This window comes from Pipistrellus hanaki, assembly GCF_964339955.1.
Source record: "Pipistrellus hanaki genome assembly, chromosome: 13".
NCBI lineage: Eukaryota > Metazoa > Chordata > Mammalia > Chiroptera > Vespertilionidae > Pipistrellus > Pipistrellus hanaki.
The window spans coordinates 19,790,483-19,816,026 of record NC_140515.1 but is presented as its reverse complement, the minus strand read 5'-3'; the positions used below and the strand labels follow the sequence as shown (position 1 = coordinate 19,816,026).

Below are 25,544 nucleotides of genomic sequence, written 5' to 3'. Positions count from 1 at the left end.
CTTTTTCCATCCATAACTTTTTAATAGAAGGTTTGCCTTTGCCTTAAGCAAGCCCTGCCATTGTTTCTGTGCATCTAGGTTAACACACCTTTGAAATAACCATAACCACCCTCAAGAGAGCATAATCTTTTTATTTTTAAAGTTGATTTCAGAGAGAGGAAGAGAGAGGGAGATAGAAACATCAATGATAAGAAAGAATCATTGATTGGAGAACACATACTCTTTTTTTTTTTTTAATATATTTTTTATTGATTTTACACAGAGAGGAATTGAGAGGGAAAGAGAGTTAGAAATGTTGATGAGAGAGAAACATCGACCAGCTGCCTCCTGCCCACCCCCGACTGGGGATGTACCCGCAACCAAGTTACATGCCCTTGACCGGAATCGAACCCGGGACCCTTCAGTCCGCAGGCCGATGCTCTATCCACTGAGCCAAACCGGTTTCGGCAAGAGAACACATACTCTTAACTACCTATAAACTAGTCTCCACATGGCCATCCCAAATAATTTTTTAAAATAAGTCTTTATTGATTTCAGAAAAAGAAAGGAAGAGAGAGGGAAAGAAAGATAGAAACATCAATGATGAGAGAGAATTGTCAATAGGCTGACTCCTGTAAGCCCCCTAATTGGGGGGATTGAGCCCACAACCTGGGCATGTGCCCTGACCAGGAATCAAACCATGACCTCCTGGTTCATGGGTCGATGCTCAACCACTGAGCCACACCAGCTCACGGCAGTGGGGCCACCCCCAATCTTAACTATCCTATGATGCCATCCCCGAGTTGCTCCCTCCTACCTTCATGTAATCCTCCTTCCATTCCCTCCGTACTCTCAAATGCATAAAAGAAACTGCAAAATTTATTCTCCAGGACATTTGAGATTTTGCTCCCTGGCACATGTCATCAATTTGGCTCAAATAAACTCTTAAAAAATTCTCTACACGTTTGGACATTTCTCTCACTGTTGACTTGGCGTACCCAGCAGGAGTCTGAAGCAGCCCACCCAGAACCACCCTGCGAACCAGGACCTGGTGTGAGGTACCAGCAAGGGCCACTGTGCCCACAAACTCCCAGCTTTGCACCTGGTGAACTGGGGCGACTTCCTCTCAGAGCCACTGGTTTTAAGTAGCAGGCCGTGGCTTTACTTGAGATATTCTTTTTTTTTTAAAATATATTTTATTGATTTTTTTGCAGAGAGGAAGGAAGAGAGATGGAGAGCTAGAAACGTCGATGAGAGAGAAACACTGACCAGCTGTCTCCTGCACACCCCCTACTGGGGATGTGCCCACAACCAATGTACATGCCCTTCACCGGAATCGAACCTGGGACCTTTTAGTCCGCAGACCGACACTCTATCAACTGAGCCAAACTGGTTTCGGTGAGATATTCTTAAAATAAAAAAATCCTTGAGGTGAATAAGGGTTGAGAGAATCCAGAAAAGGGGGAAAGAAAAAAAGTTTCTGCTTTTAATTTTGGCTTTTTAATTGCCTTGCATACAAAACCTGGGTTGGTTAAATACTTCTAAATTAAATTTTGCATGCACTATTAGAAAAAGCCGACTAGAAAATTAGGTAGAATAAATGGAAAACATTCCATTGGTCTCGAAAAGAGGACTTAGATAAATAGATCCATCTATGATGTCCTTAGGTGTCAACCCATACGCCTGAGACAGCGTGCACTAAAAATGCGGGGTTTCCTCTGGTCAGTCTGTTACCAAGTCAAAATCACAGGTTGTCATCCAGAGCTTGAAATGGGGCTTACATTTAAGTCCCAGACCTTCTGGCCACGTGGAGTCTACAAGGAACAGCCCTGAGGCAAAGGCACGGGTGTGTGTGTGTGTGTGTGTGTGGACTGGGCACGGTGGCAGTTCATCTGTCTGTAAGTGTGAGAGCCCCCAAATGACCTGAGAGCCACCCAAGAACCTCTCTGCACCACAATCCCTCTCTCAAACACCCCCCCCCCCCCCCGGCCCACTTTGAATCCAGGTCTACTGCTGAACAGCTACTGCTGAGCCAAGGTCGAACTGCTTCTTTACAAGGGAAAGGCTCCTTCCCTAAATCCCTGCTCTGGTTCCAAGGGCTAAACAAAAAAGCTTTTATCAGGATTATTTCCCCCGGGCGACGCGTCAGAAAGAAAGCAGCCCGCTTGCAGTCTGAAGGCCAACAGTGCTGCTCTTGTTTGAATTTGCAGCTCGTCTGTGAGGCCAAGGCTAAACCGTGCGCCCCGGGGGATCTCCGTGGCCCTGCGCGCTCATTTACAGGCTCACAGGGGACGGGCTGCTGTGCGCAGCTGACCAAGGCAGACCAGCAAATTACACCTCCCGCCTTGCCTTGGGCCCTGCCATTAGATTTTTTTTTTTAAGTCACTGAAATGTTATCAACACTCCCCCACTGGAAAATGTGTGTGGGGGCAGCTAAGCGTGCTGGTTACAACTGCTGACAAAGGATTCCAAAATCAAAGGACAGAAGAGTCGAAGGAAGCCCCTGAGCAAAAACTCCTCTAGCTTTTCCACTTCATTTAGGCTGTGGACACTGGGCAGCCCCATTAGAATCTCTGCTTTCACCCATCCTCATCCGAAGGGTTTTGTTTTCTAATGAATCACACATGTGGTGTGTTTTAAAAAGGCATCTGTTCTGAGCTGAATGTTTATGTCCCCCCCCCCCCCCCCAAATCCGAGATTCATATGTTGAAGCCCTACCCCTTGCTGTGATGGTATTTTGGAAGTAATTTGGGAAGTAATTAGGCTTAGCTGAGGCCATGAGGGGGAGGGGGCCTGGTGAGCTTCGTGTATCCATATAAGGAGAGCAAGTGAGATCACAGCTCTCTTTCCGCCAGGCGGGACGGTGAGAAGGTTAGAAGGTGGTTGTCTGCAAGCCAGGAAGAGAGCTCTCACCAGAAACTGAATCTGCTGCCACCCTGATCTTGGGTGTCCTAGCCTCCAGAACTCTAAGAAATAATTATTTGTTCTTTAAGCCACCCAGACCACAGTATTTTGTTATAGCGGCCTACAGGAACTAAGACAGCATCCTGATTGAAGAACAGTCTTGCGTTTGCTATAATTAGAAATAGAAATGCACACATCCGTGGCCCCTAACTGCTGTCTTCTTCCACCATCCCAAGGTGTAGGAGAGAAGGACGTGAAGCAAGGTGGTTACATGAGCAAACTTACATATTGGTTTCCCATCGTTAACCAGCATCTTAATTGTATTTACCTTTTAGTCATCTACCTGAAAAAATGTCATGGATACAGGGAATGTGGGCACTGGAAAGGATGTAATCTGACTAGATAACTTTATAGATGTGGAAACTGAAACTCAAAATCGTTTGGTCTGGCCCTGCCAAGGCATTCGGGGTAATTAAATGTTTGACCAAATAGAGCAGACTAATTTAAAAAATATATATATTTTATTGATTTTTTACAGAGAGGAAGGGAGAGAGATAGAGAGCTAGAAACATTGATGAGAGAGAAACATCAACCAGCTGTCTCTTGCACACCCCTACAGGGGATGTGCCCGCAACCAAGGTACATGCCCTTGACCGGAATCGAACTGGGACCTTTCAGTCCGCAGGCCGACGCTCTATCCACTGAGCCAAACCGGTTTCGGCGAGCAGGCTAATTTTTAAGTTGATAATTTGGTATGGCCCTCGAATGATATTACAAATATCCAATGGCCCTTGGCAGAAAACAAGGTTCCCCACCCCTGCCCTCAACACAGCGACACCAGCCAGGGCTTGTTCGTCATTTTATCAACTCATCATCAACACAGTGCAAGGATAGGAGATGCTCAATCAGTATGATAGGAATGAAAAAATAACTGAGAAAAGGAACTTAAATATACATGTAAGGCCCTTGATCGAGACTAGACATGTCTTCTTAATCACCTATACTGTGAGAAGCTAGTCAATGATCAATGCCACCTAACAGAGACCTTTCTAGGAAGAGGGAAGTTACGGGACACCCTTCTCTTAGAAGCATGCTCACATATTTAAGACCACAAAACCACATCACATCTATAATAATAAAATTGTAATATGCTAATTAGACCAGACAACCGAACAACCTTCTGGACAACCTTCTGGATGTCCTTCTACGAAGCCAGGGCTGCAAGGGCTGAGCCCCTTGCACAAATTTTGTGCACTGGGCCTCTAGTAAGATATAACAACATTTCAAAGTGTACTCAGTAAACTGTCACTGCTTCACCAACAACATGAGACCTTCAGTCAACATAAGCTCCCAAACTAAATAAAAAATCCAGGAGCCAATGGCAATTTCTCTTTTACCGTGGTTTCCCGGGAGCCCATAAATCATGACCTTCATTACAGAACACACAGAGATAACCCTCCCTCATGCATCCCTGCTTGCAGACACATTCCTCATGACTGCCTCCAGCAGCCAGCTCATTTCTCATTTCAGACACTCCTCCTCATCCCCATGGGGGCGGCATGCACATGGCAGGCCTACTTCTGCAACGTGACAATAATTTAAATTAAATTTCCAAAGGTAAGATATGTACACAGATAATAATTTAATTAAAAAATTAAAAAAATTAAATTTCAGCCTCAATTGCTGGGTTGTATGAGGGAGAGAGACCATCATGGAGATACACAGCAAAACTTAAAGCAGCGATGTGGCAGAGACACGATGTGACGGAGTATGGATTATTAACCTGGCAGAAGAATGATCCCGCTATGGCAAAGAGCAGGGCAAACAGAGTTGTCAGCAGCTGTGCAAAAGGCTCTTCAGAAACTTACTCACAAGCAAACTCCCTTTTCTAGTGAAGGTAACACAATGTGAAATACTGACAGTAAGAAGATAATTTACAATTTTTTAAAGCCAAGTGTTTTCAGCTAAACATAAGTTTACATTTGTGAAAACCAAGCCACGTTAAGATGTTGTCTCTCTTCTGCCTCCTCGGTGGAGCTGAGTAGCTCTGATGACAATGAGACAGGTGGCTGGCGAGGTGCCATCTGTGAGCAGTGGCCTCTGTTAGCGACAGTGGTTCCACCTGCCTTTGGGTAATAACTTCTAAAAGCCATTTTTCCTTTTAAGTTATAAGCATAATTAAGCGGAGGAAATAATCAGGTCCATTTGGGGGTCCATTTAGCTCCTCTTACGTAGTTTTCCACCGTCTTTGAAGCTTATAGTCCATGAAAGGCATTTAAGCCACAGCCGTATTCACCTTCTCCCGGTGCGAGAAGCTAAGCACGCGGGTAAAGGGGAGGCGCTCTGAATCACCAGCCCAGGTAAGGGTCCCCGTGAGGGTGATCGGGGAAGAATTCCACCCAGTCCCGCTGGGAGAACCCAGAACATTCTATAATAGTCCCTACAAAGCTGGGTCTCTCCAAAGCAGCTTTCCTGTTTTCTCAAAAATGCCCAAGAATTCGGGCAAGCTCACATTTCAGTGTAATTACCAGGACACATTCCAAGGTGAGATACATATTACATACGTCCTGGTAGTCCACTGCTTTAAACGGCCTGGCATATACTCCTTCCCATTCAACGGAGAGCCCGGAGATGAGTGTGACTGACAGCTCCTTACCCACACCGCTCCTTCTCTCACCACGGGGCGGGCACCCCGAGCGGTCTTTGCACTCAATAAATGCCAATTAAATGGAAAGAAATGGAGACTTCGCGGGGAGTGTGTGTGGGGGTTGGTTTTCATTTTAACAGGAAATTTCCATTCCTACTATTATATTACCCTGAGATTCCTGCAGCACCGGCTGGGTGGATGTGGAAGCACTGGCACTAGCAATTCACATCTGCAGGAATCCCGGTGCATTCCACACTGCTTATATCTCCGTGTGTCCGGGCTGATTTATTTTATGAGCTTGTTGAAGCCGGGCAGCAAGCTCTCTTATCTTGCTTTGTGTACCACAAGGTCTCTCCAGGTAGGCCTTGGTTTTGCCTCATGTTTTATGGCTTTTCTTAAAAATTGAGGGAATGCACATGCATATCTAGAGGAAGACAGACATCCTGAAAGTGTTGCCAACATAAAGCCAGCTCATGTTTGCAGTAACCTTCTAAAGACGGAATGAAACATAGGAACCTCACAGTGGCCACTCATTTATCCCACAAATGTTAAGTGGACACCCTCCGTGCCAGGTACTATCCAAGATACTAGGAATATGGCAGAAGAATGAAACAAAAGTGATATTTTGGTATGGACAGACACTAATACAGTAAGTAGAAAATACATCATGTGGCAGGTGGTGATAAATACTATGAAGAAAAAAATAAAGTCGGGTAAGAGGCATAGGGAATTCAGGGGTGGAGTGGGGTCTGGGAATGGAGATGATATTCAACCCAGGGAGACAGAAAAAGCCCCTCTAAGAACATCTGTGGAACTACCAGAAGGAAAAGGGGGAAGGAAGTCAGTCACATGGGTATGTAAATGAGCCCTCCGCTTAGAGAGAACCAGCAATTGCTAAGGCCCGGAGTTTGAGCGGAGGAGAATAAGGGGTGGACAATGTGGTGAGAGCCCAGGGAAAGGAGAGGGAGTAGGTGATGAGGTCCAGAACCTCGGGGACCACTAGGAGGATGTGGCAATGCCACTGAGTGAGGGGAGGGACATGAGAGAGACAGCGTGCGGTTTAGGCTTAAAGGAAACCTTCCAGCTGCGGTGTTGATAGCAGACAGCTGAGGGTCAAAGGCAGATGCAGGGCGACCAGGTGGGAGGCCCCTGGAACCACCCGGCCATTGTGATGACGGAGGCCTGATACAGGGGGTCCCGCTGGAGGGGGTCATAGTGTGGTTCTGGCTCTCCTGAAAGGCAGAGCTCAGCTGACAGTGCTGCTATCAGTCAGTCACCTGTTGATTGAGATTGTTTGGATCTGAATGAAGCTTTGCAGGATGAAATCAACAGCTTTATAAAAAAAAAACCAAAACGCTCATATATATATATATATATATATATATATATATATATATACACACACACATACAAATTATATATACAAATATATATAATTGGTTTTCCACAGAGAGGAAGGAAGAGGGATAGAGAGCTAGAAACGTCAATGAGAGAGAAACATCGACCAGCTGCCTCCTGCACACCCCCTGCCAGGGATGTACCCGCAACCAATGTACATGCCCTTGACCGGAATTGAACCTGGGACCTTTCAGTCCGCAGACCGATGCTCTATCCACTGAGCCAAACCGGTTTCGGCAAAAAAAAAAACCTCTTTAAAAACAATTTTGTTCCACCTAAAAAGGAATAGACCTCCACAGCCCTCTTGTTTTAAGCAGTACATGAGCATCTTTATTTTCTCTTTCCTGGTATCATGTATTTATCAGAGTTACCAAATTTACATTAGGAAAAAAAAAATCCATTCAACTAATCTTAACTAATGGTTGGATATATACCAGGCACTTTCTTGGGCACCAGGGAGACATATTGCCTAATATATAGACAATGTCCCTATTCTATGGTCCTGGATTATTTTTGCAATATCAATAGTAAGCACACTTACCTGTTGCCACATTGTGCCACACCCCTACTTGTATCATCGTATTGAGTCCTTACAGCAACCTTATTATCATCTGTATTTTTCCAGCCAAGAAACCCATAACACAGAAGAGTTTGAATATGTTGTCCAAGGTCACACAAGTAGGGAGTGGTGAGGCCAGTATTCATGATGCCAAAACCAGAACTGTTAGCTTCTCCCTCCTCTGGGGTTTAAGGTCCAATCGGAACATTAGGCCCAAGACTTGTATTCTCACTCGTCATCAGTAACTTTGGGCAGGACAACGCTTGACTTATCCCAGCTTCAACTGCCACATCTACACAATGAAATGCACTCAACAAGACACTCTCTTCCAGATCCCCTTCCGGTCTAAAAGTCTGAGAGATCTTGCTCTAAAACCCAGTGCTCCCAATCCCTATAAGCTCACAGTAAGGAGAGCACAGGTGTAAAGCTCACCTGCCACACAGTACAATTTCTCAAGGTCAGCTTTTCCATAAAACACGGTGAAGCACTTCCCCAGTCAAACCTTCGGGTTGAACAGCAGCAAGAAAATAAATCAATTTCAAGGATATTCTAAGGTAGAAAAATGTTACCAGAAGAATAGATAGCAATATTTATTTATTTGAAAACCAACCAACCAACCAACAATGTGGAATTATTCCCTTACAGAAAGCAGAAACCAGTGCTGGGTGCATTAAGATGTGCCTTCTCCGTGCTTGGTTAACTCTGTGACAAAATCAAGAGCAATTTGCACTCCTCTGCAGATGAATGAGTCCTAAGTTTCACTTCCTTCAAATGTCCTTGCGCCTGACCCAGGGTACAGCTCCATTAATACTGCTTGATTGAATTAGTACATGCAATGAATGAACTAAAGGATAACCATATGAGTTCATCAATTCTATAGTAACAAATAGTATTACCCTTGGATGGGATTTATATAGACCTGGCCGGCAAAAAAATCACTTTGCCTTGCCAAGGAAAGGCAAAAGAAAACACTTTAAATCTATTGATTTTAGTGTTCCTAGAAGATTCCAATTTTAGAAACTGATATTTTGAGATGTGAGGGGAGTAGAAGAAATCTCATTTATAGAAACATCAAAGGAAGAGGTCAATCTGCTCACGAAAGCATCACAACAAACACCTTTGGTCCCTGCAGGATGGCGCTGGCATTTTGACCACTGAAGAGAAGCAGAGGATTCTGTTTCAAATGCTTCACCATCAATACTGGCCATGAAGTGATGCTTGTAGAGAAACCACCTGCTGATACTGGGTTGACTTTCTCCATAACATGATGTGAAAACAGCAGTGTCAGTTAGACTGCAGATGCAGGAAGACACAAGAATTCACCTGGACCCTCCGTTATTTTGACCTTTTTCCAAAGTTACCCAAGAATTTAAATGTCAAGGGAAAAAGAAAAGAAAAAAAGCCCCCAAAATTTCTGCTATTGAAACCAGGAATATATAACGAGATCAAAGATGAGGCTTGATGCAATTATATAAGTCATTTGGGGAAAAACTCAATTATCTGGAATGGAAGCCTAGATGGAACTTCCTAATCAAGATTATCTACATAATTTTCAGGGGGACAGACCCAGACTACCTTTTAGAAAAAAAAAATCATCAGAAAAAGCACTTGTGAACAATTATTTTTTCTAGTGACTATTTTACTGCAAATAATCTCTAAGTAGAATTAAGGATAAACAAGATGTTAAAGGCAGTTGAGATGTGAACTTTGCCAATATAACAAACTTATTCTTTGAATTCGCAAGGATAGTCTCTTATTTCTTTCTTTCTTTTTAAACCACAAATGCTATTTCTGGATAGCTAAGTCTAAGAGCTGCCCACACTATTATTTAAGTGAAGCATACATGATGGAAACAGAACTTTCCTTCTCCATCAATTTTTAAAAAATATATATATTTTATTGATTTTTTGCAGAGAGGAGGAGAGAGGGAGAGAGAGCTAGAAACGTCGATGAGAGAGAAACATCGACCAGCTGCCTCTTGCACACCCCCTACCAGGGATGTGCCCACAACCAAGGTACATGCCCTTGACCGGAATGGAACCTGGGACCTTTCAGTCCGCAGACCGACGCTCTACCACTGAGCCAAACAGGCTTTGGCTCCTTCTCCATCAATTTTAACAGCCTGCTTAGACCTGCATTTGGTAACACTTTGCTTTCTGCTTCAGCACAGGAATCTAAACTCTAACAATGGCAACTTACTACTATTCACACTCACTTAAAGAGCATGCATCCACAGGCTTTATTTATTTATTTTTATTGTTTATAATTTCTTTATTAAGGTTTTTTTTGTTTGTTTGTTTTGTGTGTTTTTTTTTTTGCATCGACCTTACTCCTGGTTCTGGGGGATGAGGACTGTCATTGTTGGGACTAGGAAATACTGGGAAGGACAGAAGTGCCTCTCCATGGAGAATCAGGTCAAAACAAACTGTGACTCACTGCTTTTGTGCATGAACGGGCAGCCAGGCAATGAACCATCTCCTTCACTAGGTGACTGGATACGTAAATTGTGCTCTGTGCATACAATGGAATATTACTTCAGTGATTTAAAAAAAAGAAAGAAAGAAAGAAAGAAAGAAAGAAAGAAAGAAAGAAAGAGAAAGAAAAGGTGTTCTCCAGCCACAAGAAGACATGGAGAACTTCAATGCATATAATGAAGTGAAATAAGCCAGTCTGAAAAGGCTACCTACTGTATGACAGACTGGAAAAGGCAAAACTCTGCGAACAATAGAACTATCGGTGTTGCCAGTGAGAGCGTAGAGGAATGAGCAAGTGGGGCTCGGAGAATTTCTAGGGCCGTGAAACTACTTTGTAGGGCACGATCATGGTGGATACGTGTCATCACACATTTGTCAAAACTCCCAGGATGCACAACACCAAGTGAACACAAATACGAACTATGGGCTGTGGGTGGTTACGATGAGTGTGCTTACCCGATGCCACAAACGTACTGCTCTCGTGGGGACGGGGATAGAGGGAGAGGCCGTGCGCGCATGAAGGCAGAGGGTAGATGGAAACTCTCTGTCATTTCTGCTTAACTTTGCTGTGACCCTAAGACTGTTCTAAAAAAGTAAAGATTACTTAAAAGGAAAGGAGAGCAAGTTGCAAAGTAAAACAAAAGATGACAACCTTTATGTCCTTAAAAATACCACCACAAACTAATTTTTAAATTTCTGTACCTATTACCTGTCTGAATATCCAGGAGGAGACTGAGCTGATAACCGGGATTATTCCTGAGGAGGTGAGTGGGATGGGGGTGGTCAAAGGGCTGTTAGCTCTATTTCTGTTGTTTGATTTTTTTAAATGATGGGAATGTATGTAATGTTAGTAATTAAAAAGAAAAAAAAATTTCTTTTTAAAATATTCACTTTATATTTTACCAGTATGTGAAAGTATTCAAAAGTAAATTACAGATATCATGACAGTCTACTCCTTCAGTATTCATCTCTAAAAAAAATGACAGCCCTGGCCACTTAGCTCAGTGATTAGAGTGTCAGCCCATGAACCAAAGGTTTTGGGTTCGATTCTGGTCAAGGGCTCATACCTCGGTTGTAGATTTGAGATCCAGCCCCAATTGGGGTGAGTGCAGGAGGCAAATCACAGAGGCATCAGCAGACCAATGAGTTTGTCACCATAGAAGTCACTATGTGTTTAAATCATAGTGTGATTAGTGTGGATATTTCAAAATAATCATTTGCTCTACCTCCTGTTAGGTTTATTAGTTATTAGACTTGTTGCCAGATCTTGTTACCTTATTCATTAAGAAGCACATATGTAAGTCTTATTACAAATTTGTTTTTAAATATTTGTACAACCATATTTCAATATAGCGTGGGTTTTGTTGTAATCTTGTGTATTTTACTTTAAATACATATAAGCAGTCTTCTGGGGAGAAGGGATGTTCCTAGGTTTCACAATATGTCAAAGGTCATGACCTCTGGAACCCAGTCATCCTTTCTTGTAATTCCATTCTCCTAACACAGTGGTCGGCAAACCTCAGCTCACGAGCCACATGCGGCTCTTTGGCCCCTTGAGTGTGGCTCTTCCACAAAACAGCACATGCGGGTGCACAAGTACAGTGCGATTGAAACTCGTGGCCCATGTGCAGAAGTCGGTTTTTGGCCTGGGCGAGTCTATTTGGAAGAAGTGGCATTAGAAGAAGCCACAGTTTGCCGACCCCTGTCCTAACATAATCACTAACCTCAATGCGATGTATGATCTTCCGTGCTTGTTCCTTTGAATGGACAAATATATTTGTAAAGATCTAGGAGCATACTTCATATTTTATGTGTTCTAATATTGTGTGTTATATTTATATTTTGTAATATATTTAAAAGTCTATATAATTCCGATATTTATGCTGTTTCCAGCTTTTGGCTACTATTCAAAATGCTGCAGTAAAACTCCTTGCATATGTCTCCTCAGATACTGGTATTTTTAAAAATTTCATGATCAGTTCTGCTTATGAAATATTGGTGCCAACAACCAGTACCTCAAATTTACCCATAGTTGATTTTGTATGAAACAAACAAGCAACAATAGCTATTGCTTTTTGTCCTTAATATGAGCCGGGTCCTGAGTGCTTTACAGGAATTAACTCGTTTTAATCCTTACAACTCGAAGGTGGGGCACTGTTACAGTTTCAGCTTCAGTTGAGGAAACTGAGGTTCAAAATGGGGATCAGTCTCTAGCTCCCAAAGTTTGCATTTCTGATGACAAATTCAAACAACTATTCTTGGAGCACAAGAACTGCATTTAGCATGGCCCCTGGGTGTCACCCTGAAACGATGACCGACACTCTGCTACATCGTTAATTTCTGAGCGCCTGTCCTGACGCTCCTTGGGATTCCTCTGTCACTGTGCTTTTGAAGAGGTGGGTCAAAGGGAAGAAGATCACAGTGATGAGTACGGACCACCACCTAATCTAAGATGCAATGTGTCTATGTCAACAATGAGCAAATTTGCCATCAGAGATGGCAGCGTGAGAACAACCTTGAATTCAACATTGGGTCTCCGCCTCCTTAGGACACTTCTTCCCCCACAGCACTTTTCCAGCTTAAGTTCTAATGGATGAGAGATGCCTGAGTGAAGAGCGGGGGTCCATGGTGCCCCGGGAAAAGCCCTGGTGGGAGAGCCAGGTGTGTCCCAGCGCAGGGCACTGCTCAGCACCAAGCATCCTTTCTAAAAAACAAATGAGTTCTATTGAAGACCCAATCTCAGAGGCAGGCCTGGTCTCCTCAGCAATAAGAGCATTATGGAAATCCATGTACTTCATCGAGGCCTCACGCTGGCCGGGGCAAAACTACTCTGCCCAGTTAGCAAGTTCCAAAACAGACCAAGAGAAACAAAACCACAGAAATGGTATCTTTTTTAATTATCTGAACTCGGCTGAGCAGAGATGAAACATTCCTGCTGCTACTTGGTGTCTGGTTTAACTTAACCTACCATGTTTCCCTGAAAATAAGACATCCTCCGAAAATAAGACCTACTTACAGGTTTCCTTCTGAGTGAAATATAAGGCATCCCCCCGAAAATAACTCCCCCCCAGGCTAAACATGAGAGATTTGGTCCACTGATTCTGAAAGAAATGGAGTCACAAGAAATTCACCAGGAAATTCAGGAATTGGATTGTTATGATGATGTTCCAGAAGATGATGACATGATTATCATTGAATAAATGAGTAAATTCTTGATACTGTAGAATTCACAGTTTGTCTAGTTTGTGTTGACAACTGCCATACTACCGTACCGTATACAGGTAATAAATTTCCTTTATTTTCATTTAACAATAAATGTGTACTGTATTCTTCTTCATGGAAAAATAAGACATCCCCTGAAAATAAGACCTAGCGCATCTTTGGGAGCAAAAATTAATATAAGACACTGTCTTATTTTCAGGGGAACAGGGTAGCAAGGAAACATTATTTGGCTTAATCGAGACAGGAAGCTTTTCCCCTTGGACATCAACACTTGTGATTTGAGCAACAGGATAAGTAACGGGAAAGCACAGTATGGAAATTGGGGATGTGTGTCATAAACCTCGAAGGTGGTTTGCCATCAGGACCCATCACACCACTACCAGAAGCCACGGAGCCAAACACTTTCTTTTCCGGCCTGTCCTGGAGGCAGCAGGGGAAGCAGTGCAACCCAGCCATCCTGGGTTTAAATCTCCAATAAGCTGGGACCTGAAGCAAATTGCTTATCTCTCTGAGCCTCATTACTAAAAATAATGCCCTGGAAGACTATTTCAAGATGTGGTAACAGGATCTCAATCAGTAAAGTAAATGAAAAAATACAGAAATCAATAAGTAGCTTTGCTGTTAAGGGCCTATTTCTTCAGCTGCATTGATAACTACATGGAAATTTATTTTATCCTTTACACCATTTTGTATGTCTGCTCTATTTCCTAATGAAAAATATTTAAAGTGAGTGTGTGTCTAATGCCAGGAAGGTAATACACCAAAACGTAGCTACTGCTTCATGATGGGTTTATTGAATTCTATTGTTCAAAGTTTCCAAACTTTCTGCCAAGAACATATATTCCTTTTTGTCTTTTACATTATTTTTATCATTGGAAACTATTTTTATTCTCCCCGTCCCCACCTCCAAACTCATTTGTTTTTCAGAAAGGCTGCTTGGTGCTGAGCAGTGCCCTGCGCTGGGACACACCTGGCTCTCCCACCAGGGCCCTTCCCGGGGCACCATGGACCCCCGCTCTTCACTCAGGCATCTCTCACCCATTAGAACTTAAGCTGGAAAAGTGCTGACGGGGAGGAAATGTCCCTGAAATCGTCCCACTCACTTCCTCTGACGTGAGGGAGATTTGTAGGCGGCTGCTGGGAGCATTCTCTATTCTGCAAATTGTTCTCAAAAGTATAGGTTGCTCTTTTATTTTTTATTTTTCTGGAACAGTTTCTATTCTATCCTGCCAGGAAGCTGGGGGCTCAGCCAGCAAGCGGATTGGGTAAAGCGATGGGAAAAAATAGAGACCAATTATATCATCACATCCTGTGGGCTCGCCAGTCACAATGCATTTTTCACCAAGTGCTGGGGGTGAAGGGTGGGAGGATGGTTCTGTGGAGATACGTCACTGTGCCTCCAGACCCTTCCAAACCCTTCGAGCATGGGGTCTTGGCTGGGCTCCAGGGGCCCACCAAATCACACGTCAATCTGGTAAAGCTTTCTGGAGCCCGGGGCTATTACCAGATTCCCGGAGGAGTCTGTGATCCCCAAACAACGGAGGACCCTGCTCTGTCAGAATAAGCTCTTTTCTTAGCGTATCCACTCCTGTTTGGTCTCTAAGCCCGAGTTCTGTGAGAGGTCGGAGGGCAGTGTAGAAAACGCCAGGCAACTATCAGAATCCTCACCTGAGGCTTTAAAAGCAAAGCAAGATGTCACTGGGAATGTCACTCCGACACCCTGAGGGGCTCTATGCATACCTTTGATGTTTGTCCATTGATTTTCAGAGAGAGTGGAAGAGAGAGGGAAAGGCAGAGAGAAATATTGATGTGAGAGAAACACTCCTGCATGAGTCCTGACCAGGGCCTGGGCTTGGGAGGAGCCTGTAACCGAGGTGTATGCCCTTGACTGGAATCGAACCTGGACCCATCAGTCTGCAGGCCAACGCTCTATCCACTAAGCAAAACTGGCTAGGGATCTATGCATACTTTTTAATCCAAGGGAGAAGATTTCATCTGTGTCACATTTCATGTCACCGATACATTTCTTTAAAAGGGTGCTGAATGCCACATAAACTGGGGGGCTCACTATTTTTAATTTTAACATTCATCAGCCGATAACTGTTTACCAAGAGCTCACTGTGTATGCAGCACTCAGCTGGCGCTCAACAGAAACTTGAGGATGATCCCCCAAAGACTCCCTCCCCCCATCTAGCAACTTCTTGTTCAAAGTTATCTGGTGAAAGTCTTTCCACTTATTAATGGAATCAAAATCGAGAGTTACTAATAGTACTTTCTCAAACCCTCGCATCCTCCAGTATGAGTCACCCATCGGAACCACCTCTTTCTGCTGCTACTTTCCACGACACATAGAAACAGGCTCAAAGCCACTCTGCGGTCATGCTGTTCGTTAAGGGGACTGTCACTGGTCTGCGTATCCCCACTAAGAAGCCCCTTTGCTCCATCATGGCTGCTTGCATCACAGAAAACTCTGTTGTCAGATCAGAACCCAATAACCCACCATCTATGAAGATTCAAAAAGAAAGCTTTTACCTTCAAAGGCCATTTATTTACCAGATGGTTAATTTGTTGGACTCAAATATTTATTGAGACATTGTTGCCTTTATGGCAAAACACTTTCTCAAAGGTGGCCTCACCCCCACTTCATTCAATTGAACTCCTCTCTCCCGAGTGCCGGCGAGGTGCCAGGCACTGACCATCAGGACCACTTCCTCAACCTGTCACTTCCTGCCACCTCCACGTGACAAGAACTGTCAGCAAACCTGCAAAACATCGGTTTTCATGCCCTCCAACAGCTTCTGGGATTCTTTCAGCTTTTACAATTTTTATAATAATGTGACAATGTCTGGAGGGAACTCTGCCCAGGCTCCAGAATCCGTAAGATTCAGGGAAAAAAATGCCAGCACATCAGAAAGGGATGTGGCCATACTTGAATCCCAAAGTATCAAGAAAGTCGCTTTACTGTGACAAAACATGGTATGAGATGCTTAAAAGGAGAGAAAGAGAAAAAAAATCACAATCTGTAATTGAAAATAGTAATCTTTCACACAAAAGAGTTTAGAGGTTCTTTGATAAAAAGCTACTAGAGACACATTTTCCTGAAAAATAAATACAGTTGAGGAGAAATGAACAATGAGGCATGATCTTAGAGATGACCTAGATCGAAGTCTTCCCTAAATCAGGACACCTCCCTCCCTGGGCTTCTCTTTCTTCATTGGCAAAGTGAGGGAACCAGCTAAGGGTGACTTAAATTCTGAAAGTTTCACAAAACGTAAAGCATTCAAACATAAAGAAATTGCTGCTGATGAAGGAAGTTCCATAGACTTCAGCTGTCAATAATACAATATTCAGTGAGTCAAGTAAAACCCAGAAGCACACCAGTTGTTGTTTTTTCCTGTAGCCATGGCAACCTAGTAAACTGGTCAGACTTCATTAATGATAGCCTAAAGATGGAAACAAACACCTTATAAACATGTGCAAATTCATTAATTAGGTGACAGCTCAGGTTCACTCCATCATGGCTGTCGCAGTACAGAAAACTCTGTAGGAACTAAAAGTAACTGAGAGAGCATTGCTCACACCGGCAAATAAATGTTGTCGGATGAGAACCCAACAATCCAAGTTCTATGAAGGTTCAAAAAGAAAGCTTTTTACCTCTGTCATCACCAGCACTCAACTACCATGCCACTTAAATAGCATTTGCAAACTTTTTTTTTTTTTTTAAAGAAAACACAGTAAGGCTGATTAATATTAATATTTGGTGGGTGGCTATACGCACTAGATACTGTGCATCATATTCTCACTTTTGTTTTGATTCTCATAAAAATTCTGTTAGGCTAAGTCCTCTCACCCCCATTTCCCAGATGAGGACTCAGAGGTGAGGAAAGGTGTGACACAGATAGTAAGAATCATAATTTAAATTACCATCAGCTGAATCCGAAGCCCCTCCCTCCGCTGGCTGCTGGAGAATTCTGGCCTTTGGGCCGCCAGCTGCCTGTGTTGGGTCAACTCGCTAACATCTCCAAAGGGGGACAAACATCTAGTGCCTCCTCTAGAACCAGCTTCCGAAACAGCACGGTGGCCTTTTTCTAGATTCTACCCAGATGCGCTGAGCTCATAACTCATTTTACGAGAGGAAAGACGAGTGGCGTACTAGCTGGCTTGAAAGTTTAAGTTGGCCACACAGCCAACTCCAGTGAAATGAAATATTTTGTTTAAAAAGAATTTCCTCCCAGGTCACGACTTCCACAGTCAGATTCTCGAAGCCATGTGACGTGCCCAGCAGGTTGACAGATAGATGGAGAAGGAGGGGTGTTCCAAGGCAGGCAGTGGGAAATGCTGTACTTACACCAATGTCGAGACTACACAGGCTAACAGCATCTTCATCCTGGGCGCTCTGCTTCCGTTTTCGCTGAAAAACAAACAGTAAAACAAAGTTCAGATGTAAACATGGTTTGTGGCTTTGACTTAGGAAAGGGAAAAAATGCAATCAAGCAGCACATGCAATCCTTGTCATTTCTAACCTGTTCCCCAAAACCTTTAATATATAATACACGGATAGTTTTAAGGAAGTATGGGAAACTATTACACTGCTTTGTGTTGTTATTTGTATTCATGCTGCTAAAATTTGTTTCCCTGTATTTTCCCCCTCCAAATTTCTTCATATGTCAAGGTTTAGAAATTTAGACACAAAGTTCAGATTCTGACTCACACAAAAGAAAAATCTAGACTAGAGAGAAAGTCTAATTCAGTTAAAGACATTCCATTTTTAGAACTGCTTTGTACCAGAGTAATTTAAATCTGTTCTCAACCTCCTCCAGGGTCCTGATGTAACTGCAGAACCAGAATGCTAGAACAAACCTTGTACAGTCTCCAACCTTCCTCTTTTACAGACTGAGATTCAGGAAAGTCACTGCTTGAACTGAGAACTGTAATTCCAATGAACTTATGACCAAAGAAGTCTGCCAGGTAAGATGCAGAAAAATACATTTTCCACTTTATGAAAAGAACAAAAACTCAAATCTTCACATCACAATAAAGGCTCATCCAAGATACACTCACCTCTCTTCTGCATCCCAGCTCAACCCGCCAGGCAAGTATTGCTGGAGGCCCTGACCTGTGACTTGCTAAATCTCCGTCTCCGACTGGACAGAAAGCTACCAATGGACCCGAATCACTGGCATGAAGTGACAGCAGAGTCGAGAGCCACTGGGAGCCTTCGATCCCCCAAAGAAGTCCACCCCTTTCTCTTCCTCTACCAGGCCCTGAGCGTGAACACTGGCAGGGACTAGAGAGCAACCAGAGCTGTCCTTGTCCATCTTACTGTAATTATCCTAGTAATTTTTCACTTCAGTAAAGATTTGTTGTGCACCCCTATGTGCCAGGACGTGTGCTTGTTCCTGGGAAGGCAAAGATCAGCAGCTCTCACGTGGGAGGGACACTTACATGATTAACTCTAATGCAGTGAGATCCAAACAGTCTAGGGAGAGTCACCTTACTTCCCTGAGTCACCCGTTCTCAACTCCAATATGGGGGTTCCTATTCCACTCAAGCAGGGGCATGATTCAGAGACCCAGTGCCGGGAGCCAGGACGCGAAATCAGCTGTTCTGCGATGGTGCACGGGAACCCGCATCAGCCAGCTGGCCACGTGGTTCCTGGGAGTCAAATACTCCCCTTTGGGGGAGCCTTGAGAAGATGCTGCTAGCCCTTTTTTTTTTTTTTTAATATATTTTATTGATTTTTTTTATAGAGAGGAAGGGAGAGAAATAGAGAGCTAGAAACATCGATGAGAGAGAAACATCGACCAGCTGCCTCCTGCACCCCCCTCCCCCACCCCACTGGGGATGTGCCCACAACCACAGTACATGCCCTTGACCGGAATCGAACCTGGGACCTTTCAGTCTGCAGGCCAACGCTCTATCCACTGAGCCAAACCTGTTTCGGCAGCCCTTACCTTTCTTGAGAATGCTTCCTATTTGGGGAGGGTCCTGACCCTGACTGATTCATATCCAGTTACAATGAAAGTGGCATGGGGTTGACAGTGAAGCCAATTCCGTGGCTTATACTTTGGAGGCAAGAGGCAAGCACGGTGATGGAGAGTTCCCCTCCACAGGTGAATAAACAGGTCAGGGGAAACAAGCAATCTGCTCCAAGTGTAACACTCTGAATCCAGGGCATCATTTAAAGCAAGTTTGGCAAATAGGTTAGGATTCCTCTGCCATCTGGAATGTCTGGTAGCCTCTGCCTGGAGGGCTGTGGTGAGCAGCGGTACACAGCACAGCAAACGGGAGAAGGCTGCCATCAGCTAGTCCTGGAGTGCAGAAGTGGGGTGCCCAGGACCACTCAGCCCTTCCTGAGTCCAGCTGCTCTTGCCACGAGAGGCTACAGTATTTATTATACCTGGGATCCTGGGAAATGCCAAGAGGGGGCTTGAGGCTACTGGATGTTATTTGTAACGTGGAAATGATGCCTACCGGGCAGGCAGTTGGGAGGCACATAGATGATTTGTATAGGGTTCCTGGAAGGAATCCTGGCACATAGTAGGGCACAATAAGTCGTTATGGATTACCCACACTGGAAGCCATGCAGATGTATGCAGCTACCTAGCACTACCAGGTCACAGAACATTATGCTGCCGTAGTTCCATTCCTGGGGCTCAGGGATGCTGTCCACGCTAACAGCAGTAGCCTGTTACCCCAAGAGGAGGAACAGGAGAGGCGATAATAAGAGGCCCTTTTCCTCACAGGCATGCAGCCCTCTTCAGACCGACTCAACACACTACCCGGCACTCAAGCCCAGTCTTCTGAGTAGCCCTCACCCCAGGCACTTCTGCCCAAGTGTCCAATCCAGAAGATACAAGTCCTCTAGTGGCCTTTTTCACTAAGTCATAGCCAGTGAATCAGGTGCAGAAGGATCTCCTTAAGAAACCCATAAATCTTATGCAATAAAAGCTGCGTGGATTATGAAAGTGTATTTTTTAATTTATTTCCATTACACAGGGTGGTGACTGGCTGCTGCAAAGAAACCTGAAGTGTAGACTCTGGCCCAGAGCATCGCTTAGTCATCTGTCCACTCATTCTATGTTCACCGAGCACTGCTGGTGTGCAAAGCCCTCCTCTGAGTCCTGGGCCATGCGCCAGGCATGATCCATGCCCACTAATTGGGAGTAAAAAGAAAAAGGAATACTTCGGTTGTGATCTCCACCGTGAATGAGTCAGAGGAGATGCCCAGACAGATAGTAGCAGGAGAGACCCATTTCATAAAGATAATTTAATTCAATGTTTTGTTTTTTAGTCTTTGGTTGACCTTCTCATGAGATGGAAGCCCATGAAGGCAGGACTTGGTCTGTCCTGATCATCTTCCTAGAACCCGGTGTAGTGCCTGGTACGTGGCTGACTGCCCCAGAAGAATATTTCTTTATATATGTTTAATGCTTTGGTCCTGCTTTCTTTGAGAAACTTGTTCTCGTCACCAATTACCCAGCTCCAGAAAGGGCACCCGTTCCAACAGCCTGGCCCGCATCACCAACCCCCATGATAAAGAGCCCACACGTGAAATAGCCCCGTGCTGGTGCTGAACATCTCCCCCAGGAACTTCCAAATCCCACCCCGGACTTTTCTCAAATACATTGGAGAGCTCGTTCATGGCAATGATCTAAAGAACAGTTCCCCGGGATAAACCACCAGCAGGAAATGTAAGCCCTGGAGACACAGGCAAATGAGTATCTTCAAAAACAGGGGGTGTGGCTTTACTTTGAAGCTATTGATAATGTGGCTCTACTTCCCCAAAGCTATTAATAATGATAATACTCGGTCTGGTAAGCGTGGCAGTTTTAGTCTGCTAAACACACACTAAATACTGACCACAGAACTAAATCCGTTCATGCATGATCTCATTCGATCCTCGTGATCACTCCATGTGGTAGGGACAAGTATTATATCCAGTTTGCAGAGGAGGAGACAGAGGCTCAGAGAAGGGCAGGACTTGCCTAATGTTCTATAATTAGCAAGTGGCAGAGCCTGGATTCTAACCTAGATCTACCTGGCTTCAAGCTACATGCTTCCCTTCTGTTCCTTCCGGTCCCAGAGTCTGGCAGAGAGGTGAAGAAAGTACTGCACGTGAGGAATTTTGGAGGAAACATCTTTATGACTCCACTAGAGGCCCAGTGCACAAAATTCGTGCACTCAGGGGTGGGGTCCCCTCAGCCTGACCTGTGCCCTCTCACAGTCTGGGAGCCTTGGGAGATGTCTAAGCTGGCAGTTGGACATCCTTAACACCACCATGGAGGCAGGGCAGGCTCCCACACCGCTATTGCACTCACCAGCTGTGAGCCCAGCTCAGGGCTTCTGGCTGAACAGCACGCCCCCTGTGGGAGCTCACTGACTACCAGGGGACAGCTCCTACATTGAGCGTCTGTCCCCTGGTGGTCTGTGCATGGCATAGCGACCAGTCGTTCCACCGTTCGGTCGATTTGCATATTAGCCTCTTATTATATAGGATTTTACTAGAGAATTGGCCTTGAAGACAGTGTACCTATCTAGACTGGATAACCTATACCATTCTGTGGTCCTGGATAGGCTAGCAAATGAGCCATTTTACCTCCCTTGTGCACCGGAAGCCATGCACAGCTTACCTGGGGGAGTTCCTGGGCAGGAGGGACCTGTGTGTGAACTGTCTGCATTTACACACTTGGTCTCACAGGCTCTCAGCTAATTTGAGGAGCCACAGACCCGCCCTGTTATTCTTGTCAAATTTTCTGAAGCCAATGCCCAGTCCCCTCCCTTCCAGCCACGGGAACAAAGCACCATGGGTGAGCCCAACAATTGTGCCTCAGTCTGCGCTCTCTGACTTGAGCACATTAACTTGAAACCCCAGTGCCCTGCGTGGCAGGCCAGTGAATAATTTCTGAATGAGTGACTAAAAGGATGAATAAAGGAGGCCTGTGTTTTTGGGGTGACACCCTTCCTTTCCGCTAACCACCTGGCTGCCAAAATTAAATCAAAACCTCAAAAGCAAAATCACTGAAGGCTGCAATTCTTCAGCCTCCAATTTCCTCGGAGACTCAAAGCCTGCAAGGTTCAGGCTACAATTCTTGCTTTGCCAATAAGAAAGAGAGTTTTCCTTACCAGTGGGGGCATTTGTTTTCCTTAAAATACATAGACAGGTGAAAAGAAATCACAGCGGCCCAGACATTGGTCCACGTGGGGCATTTGTAACTTCCACTGATCCTATGAGAGGAAAGGTCAGATCTGTCCAAGGGTGAGGCACCATGGCCAGGGCGTCTGTCCATACGCCGTCCTGAGCCAGAGCCTGGGACTCAGCCCTGTGCTTTAGGAGCAAGGAATCCAAGCCTGATCACACCTCCCTTCAAAGGAAACGGTCAGCCGAGTCCAGTCATAAATAAACTGAAAGGGGTGGCACCTGAGTCCTCTGTCTGAACCCGAGGTGCCTCCTGGGGCAGGAAGGAAAGGCAGGGATAGAGGGGAATTTCTGAAAACAATGAAACATACTATCAGATTCCTTAGCCCTGCCGGTTACACACTGGATGGAGACAATTTTCTAGAAGTGTTTGGGTTCTGGGAAAACCCTCTCATGCTTCTCCAATCAAAAAACAACCAGGAGGAGGCCCTTGGCTACTCTGGAACAGAGCAAAGGCCTCTGTACATTCGGACGTGAGACCTGGTGGAGACAGAGGCACCTCTGGGTGGACCCGGTGGACTCTGGGATTCATCACTGGGGCCTCCATCCTGCTGTCTGAGTTTGAAGCTTCCACTTGTCTTCTTCCCACCCCACTTCGGTCACTGTTCCCGGGGCCACACAATGGCTGTCTCCTTTCAGGCGTGGCTACCTTCTGACAGCACAGGGCAGACATCTGAATCTCATTAGCAAATGGTCTGTGAACAGTTGCTTTTTCCGTGGTTCTGGGTGCAGCTGTCTGAAGCAGCACTGACCCAAATCTCTGCGGATCGATTTTTAGGAGAGCTGGCCCGGTCCAAAGCTGAGTATCTTATCTTTCCATTCTCCCTAGATCCAAATCTTGGAGTCCTTTCACATCGTGTCTTACAAGCAAAGCACAATCACCAGGTGCCTCCCCATACACGAGCGAGGGACCAGGGCAGCTGCAGAGAGAGAGCCATGCAGTGTGCTCACAGCTGAGAGGAACGGCCTTTAAGCTCCCCGTTAGTCCGGTGTAAGCAAGTACTGTGTTCGTTTTACAGAGGGCCGTCAAGCTCAGAGGCTTGCTCAAGGTCACAAACAGTAAATGCCGGAGAGGGGATTTTTCCTTAGGCCTGACTCCCACACCACTCATCTTTCTGCCACAAATGCTATTTCTCTTTTTATATTTCTCGAAACAATATGTGTTTTATTTAATGTATTAAACTCATATAAAATAAATTTAAATATTTGTTTAAAACAATGTGCTTGACAACAATATAAAAAGGCTCACAATGCATTTACTTACACACTTCAAGGACATTAAGAGCATAAATGAGACAGACCTGGGTTCAAAATCCATCTGCTACTTGGTGTGACCTTGAGCAAATTACCTTTTTAGCCCTTCATTCACTCAACAATTAGTTACTGAGCATCTATGATGGGCCAGGTTCCATGTGTGTGGGATGTATGTGTCTATAAAACGTTTCTATAAGCGTTGGTTTCTCTGTCATAGTGTTGTTTCCAGGATTAAAGGAGATAAGGTATTTAGAACAGGGCCAAGCACATGGAAAAGATCAAAAAATGGCCGTAATGATTGCTCCTGTGGTTGTTACCATCTGTACCATTACTACTATTGTGGCTGCTGTGCTGTTGCTATGTGACTGTGAGAGGCAGGCAGGTGGATAACTGTGGAGGGGGATTCCTATGGGAGACCTGGGTGCAGCCTGACCCCCTCTCACCCATGTCACACACGGTTGGAGACGGTGCTCTCTGGATACTTCCAGTCATGTTGGCTGCGTGTCGCTCCCACGTCTCTCACGGAGACAGGGCAAACGCGAGGCCTGGCCATCTCCAATGGCCACAACCGAACTGGCTGGTGCTGGAACGGCCCTGTTATTTAATCAGAGGGCTTTTCTATTTAATAACCAAGTGGCCAGAGCAGCAACGATGCACCGAGGGAGAGAGAGCAGCGCCCGACCTGACAGCCAATTGCCCTGATTAGTAATTTATAATTAATAAATTCAAACCAGATCGCAAACCCTTGTGATTTATCTCTTTGCTGGCAAACAGCGTTGGTGGTTTCAGAGGCTTTGATGCCTCGCCTTTCATCTGTGCCTTCTTTGGAAGAGAGATTAGCGAAAGCATTTTGTGTTTTGTTCTTGCCCTTACCTGGAACTTGAACTCACTAAACTCACGTTTGGAGCAGGGAAAGGATCCACATTTTGCTTCTCTCCTGTCTGACGCTCCAGGGGTGAGCAGGAGAACCGAGAGAGGGACCCCCCTACTCCATTTTTAATACACTGCTGGGGTTTTTTCCTCATTTAAAAAATATCCTCTCTTTTTACAGCATTCAGGAGCACTGTTCTTTTCTAGATTTTCAAAGGTGCTCACAGGGTGGAGAACCAGGAAATCATGGTGCTCTCTGACCTACTGGTAAAAAATCCTAACTAACTCGCCAAAACCGGTTTGGCTCGGCAGTAGAGCGTCGGTCTGCGGACTGAAAGGTCCCAGGTTCGATTCTGGTCAAGGGCATGTACGTTGGTTGCAGGCACATCCCTGGTAGGGGGTGTGCAAAGAGGCAGCTAGTCGATGTTTCTCTCTCATCGACGTTTCTAGCTCTCTATCTCTCTCCCTTCCTCTCTGTAAAAAATAAATAAAATATATTAAAAAAAATAAAAAAATAAAAAAATAAATCTTAACTAACAAAAATAGGCGGTTTTGCTCTCAGATGTCATTAACAGTGGTCTGAAGGTGCGAGGTGGGCCCTCACGTCAGACTCGGTGGGTTCGCATACCAGTTACGCCATTTATTTGTTGTAGGACCTTAAGCACATCCCTTCACCCTTTGGAACCCGTTTCCTCATCTATAAAACGGGAATACAGAGGTTATTGTGAGAGTTAAGTGGATTGAGGTGGGAAAGGGCTCAGCACAATGCCTGCCACACAGCACCCACTCAGGTACCCACGATTAGTCGCAGTAGCAACAGCAGCAGTGACAGCAACTGCGAGCAACCACCGGAGGGGAAATCCATGGAGCAAACATTTAACATGTGTGAAAGTCTGCCCATGAACTTGACTCTGGCAAGCCAGAAAAAGCCCCAGTTATTGATGTTGGCCACTGAACATGGGGCCCACAGCTCGTTTGGAAGCAGAGATGAGTTCTTCGTGGCCAAGGAAAGGTCTTCCTCGTCTGTGGGGAGGAAAT

The 25,544-nt window shown here is 44.9% G+C and overlaps 1 protein-coding gene across 5 annotated transcripts in view; it reads right to left on the bottom strand.

The window, feature by feature from the left end:
• The window catches only part of ARHGEF3 (Rho guanine nucleotide exchange factor 3), a 284,073-nt gene that overhangs the window by 108,752 nt on the left and 149,777 nt on the right, over positions 1-25,544 (bottom strand). For all 5 annotated transcript variants that reach the window (XM_084903131.1, XM_084903126.1, XM_084903127.1 and 2 more), the window contains one exon: positions 17,532-17,594. In XM_084903131.1, the coding sequence (XP_084759257.1) occupies positions 17,532-17,594 (63 nt within the window). The remainder of the gene's footprint in view (positions 1-17,531; positions 17,595-25,544) is intronic.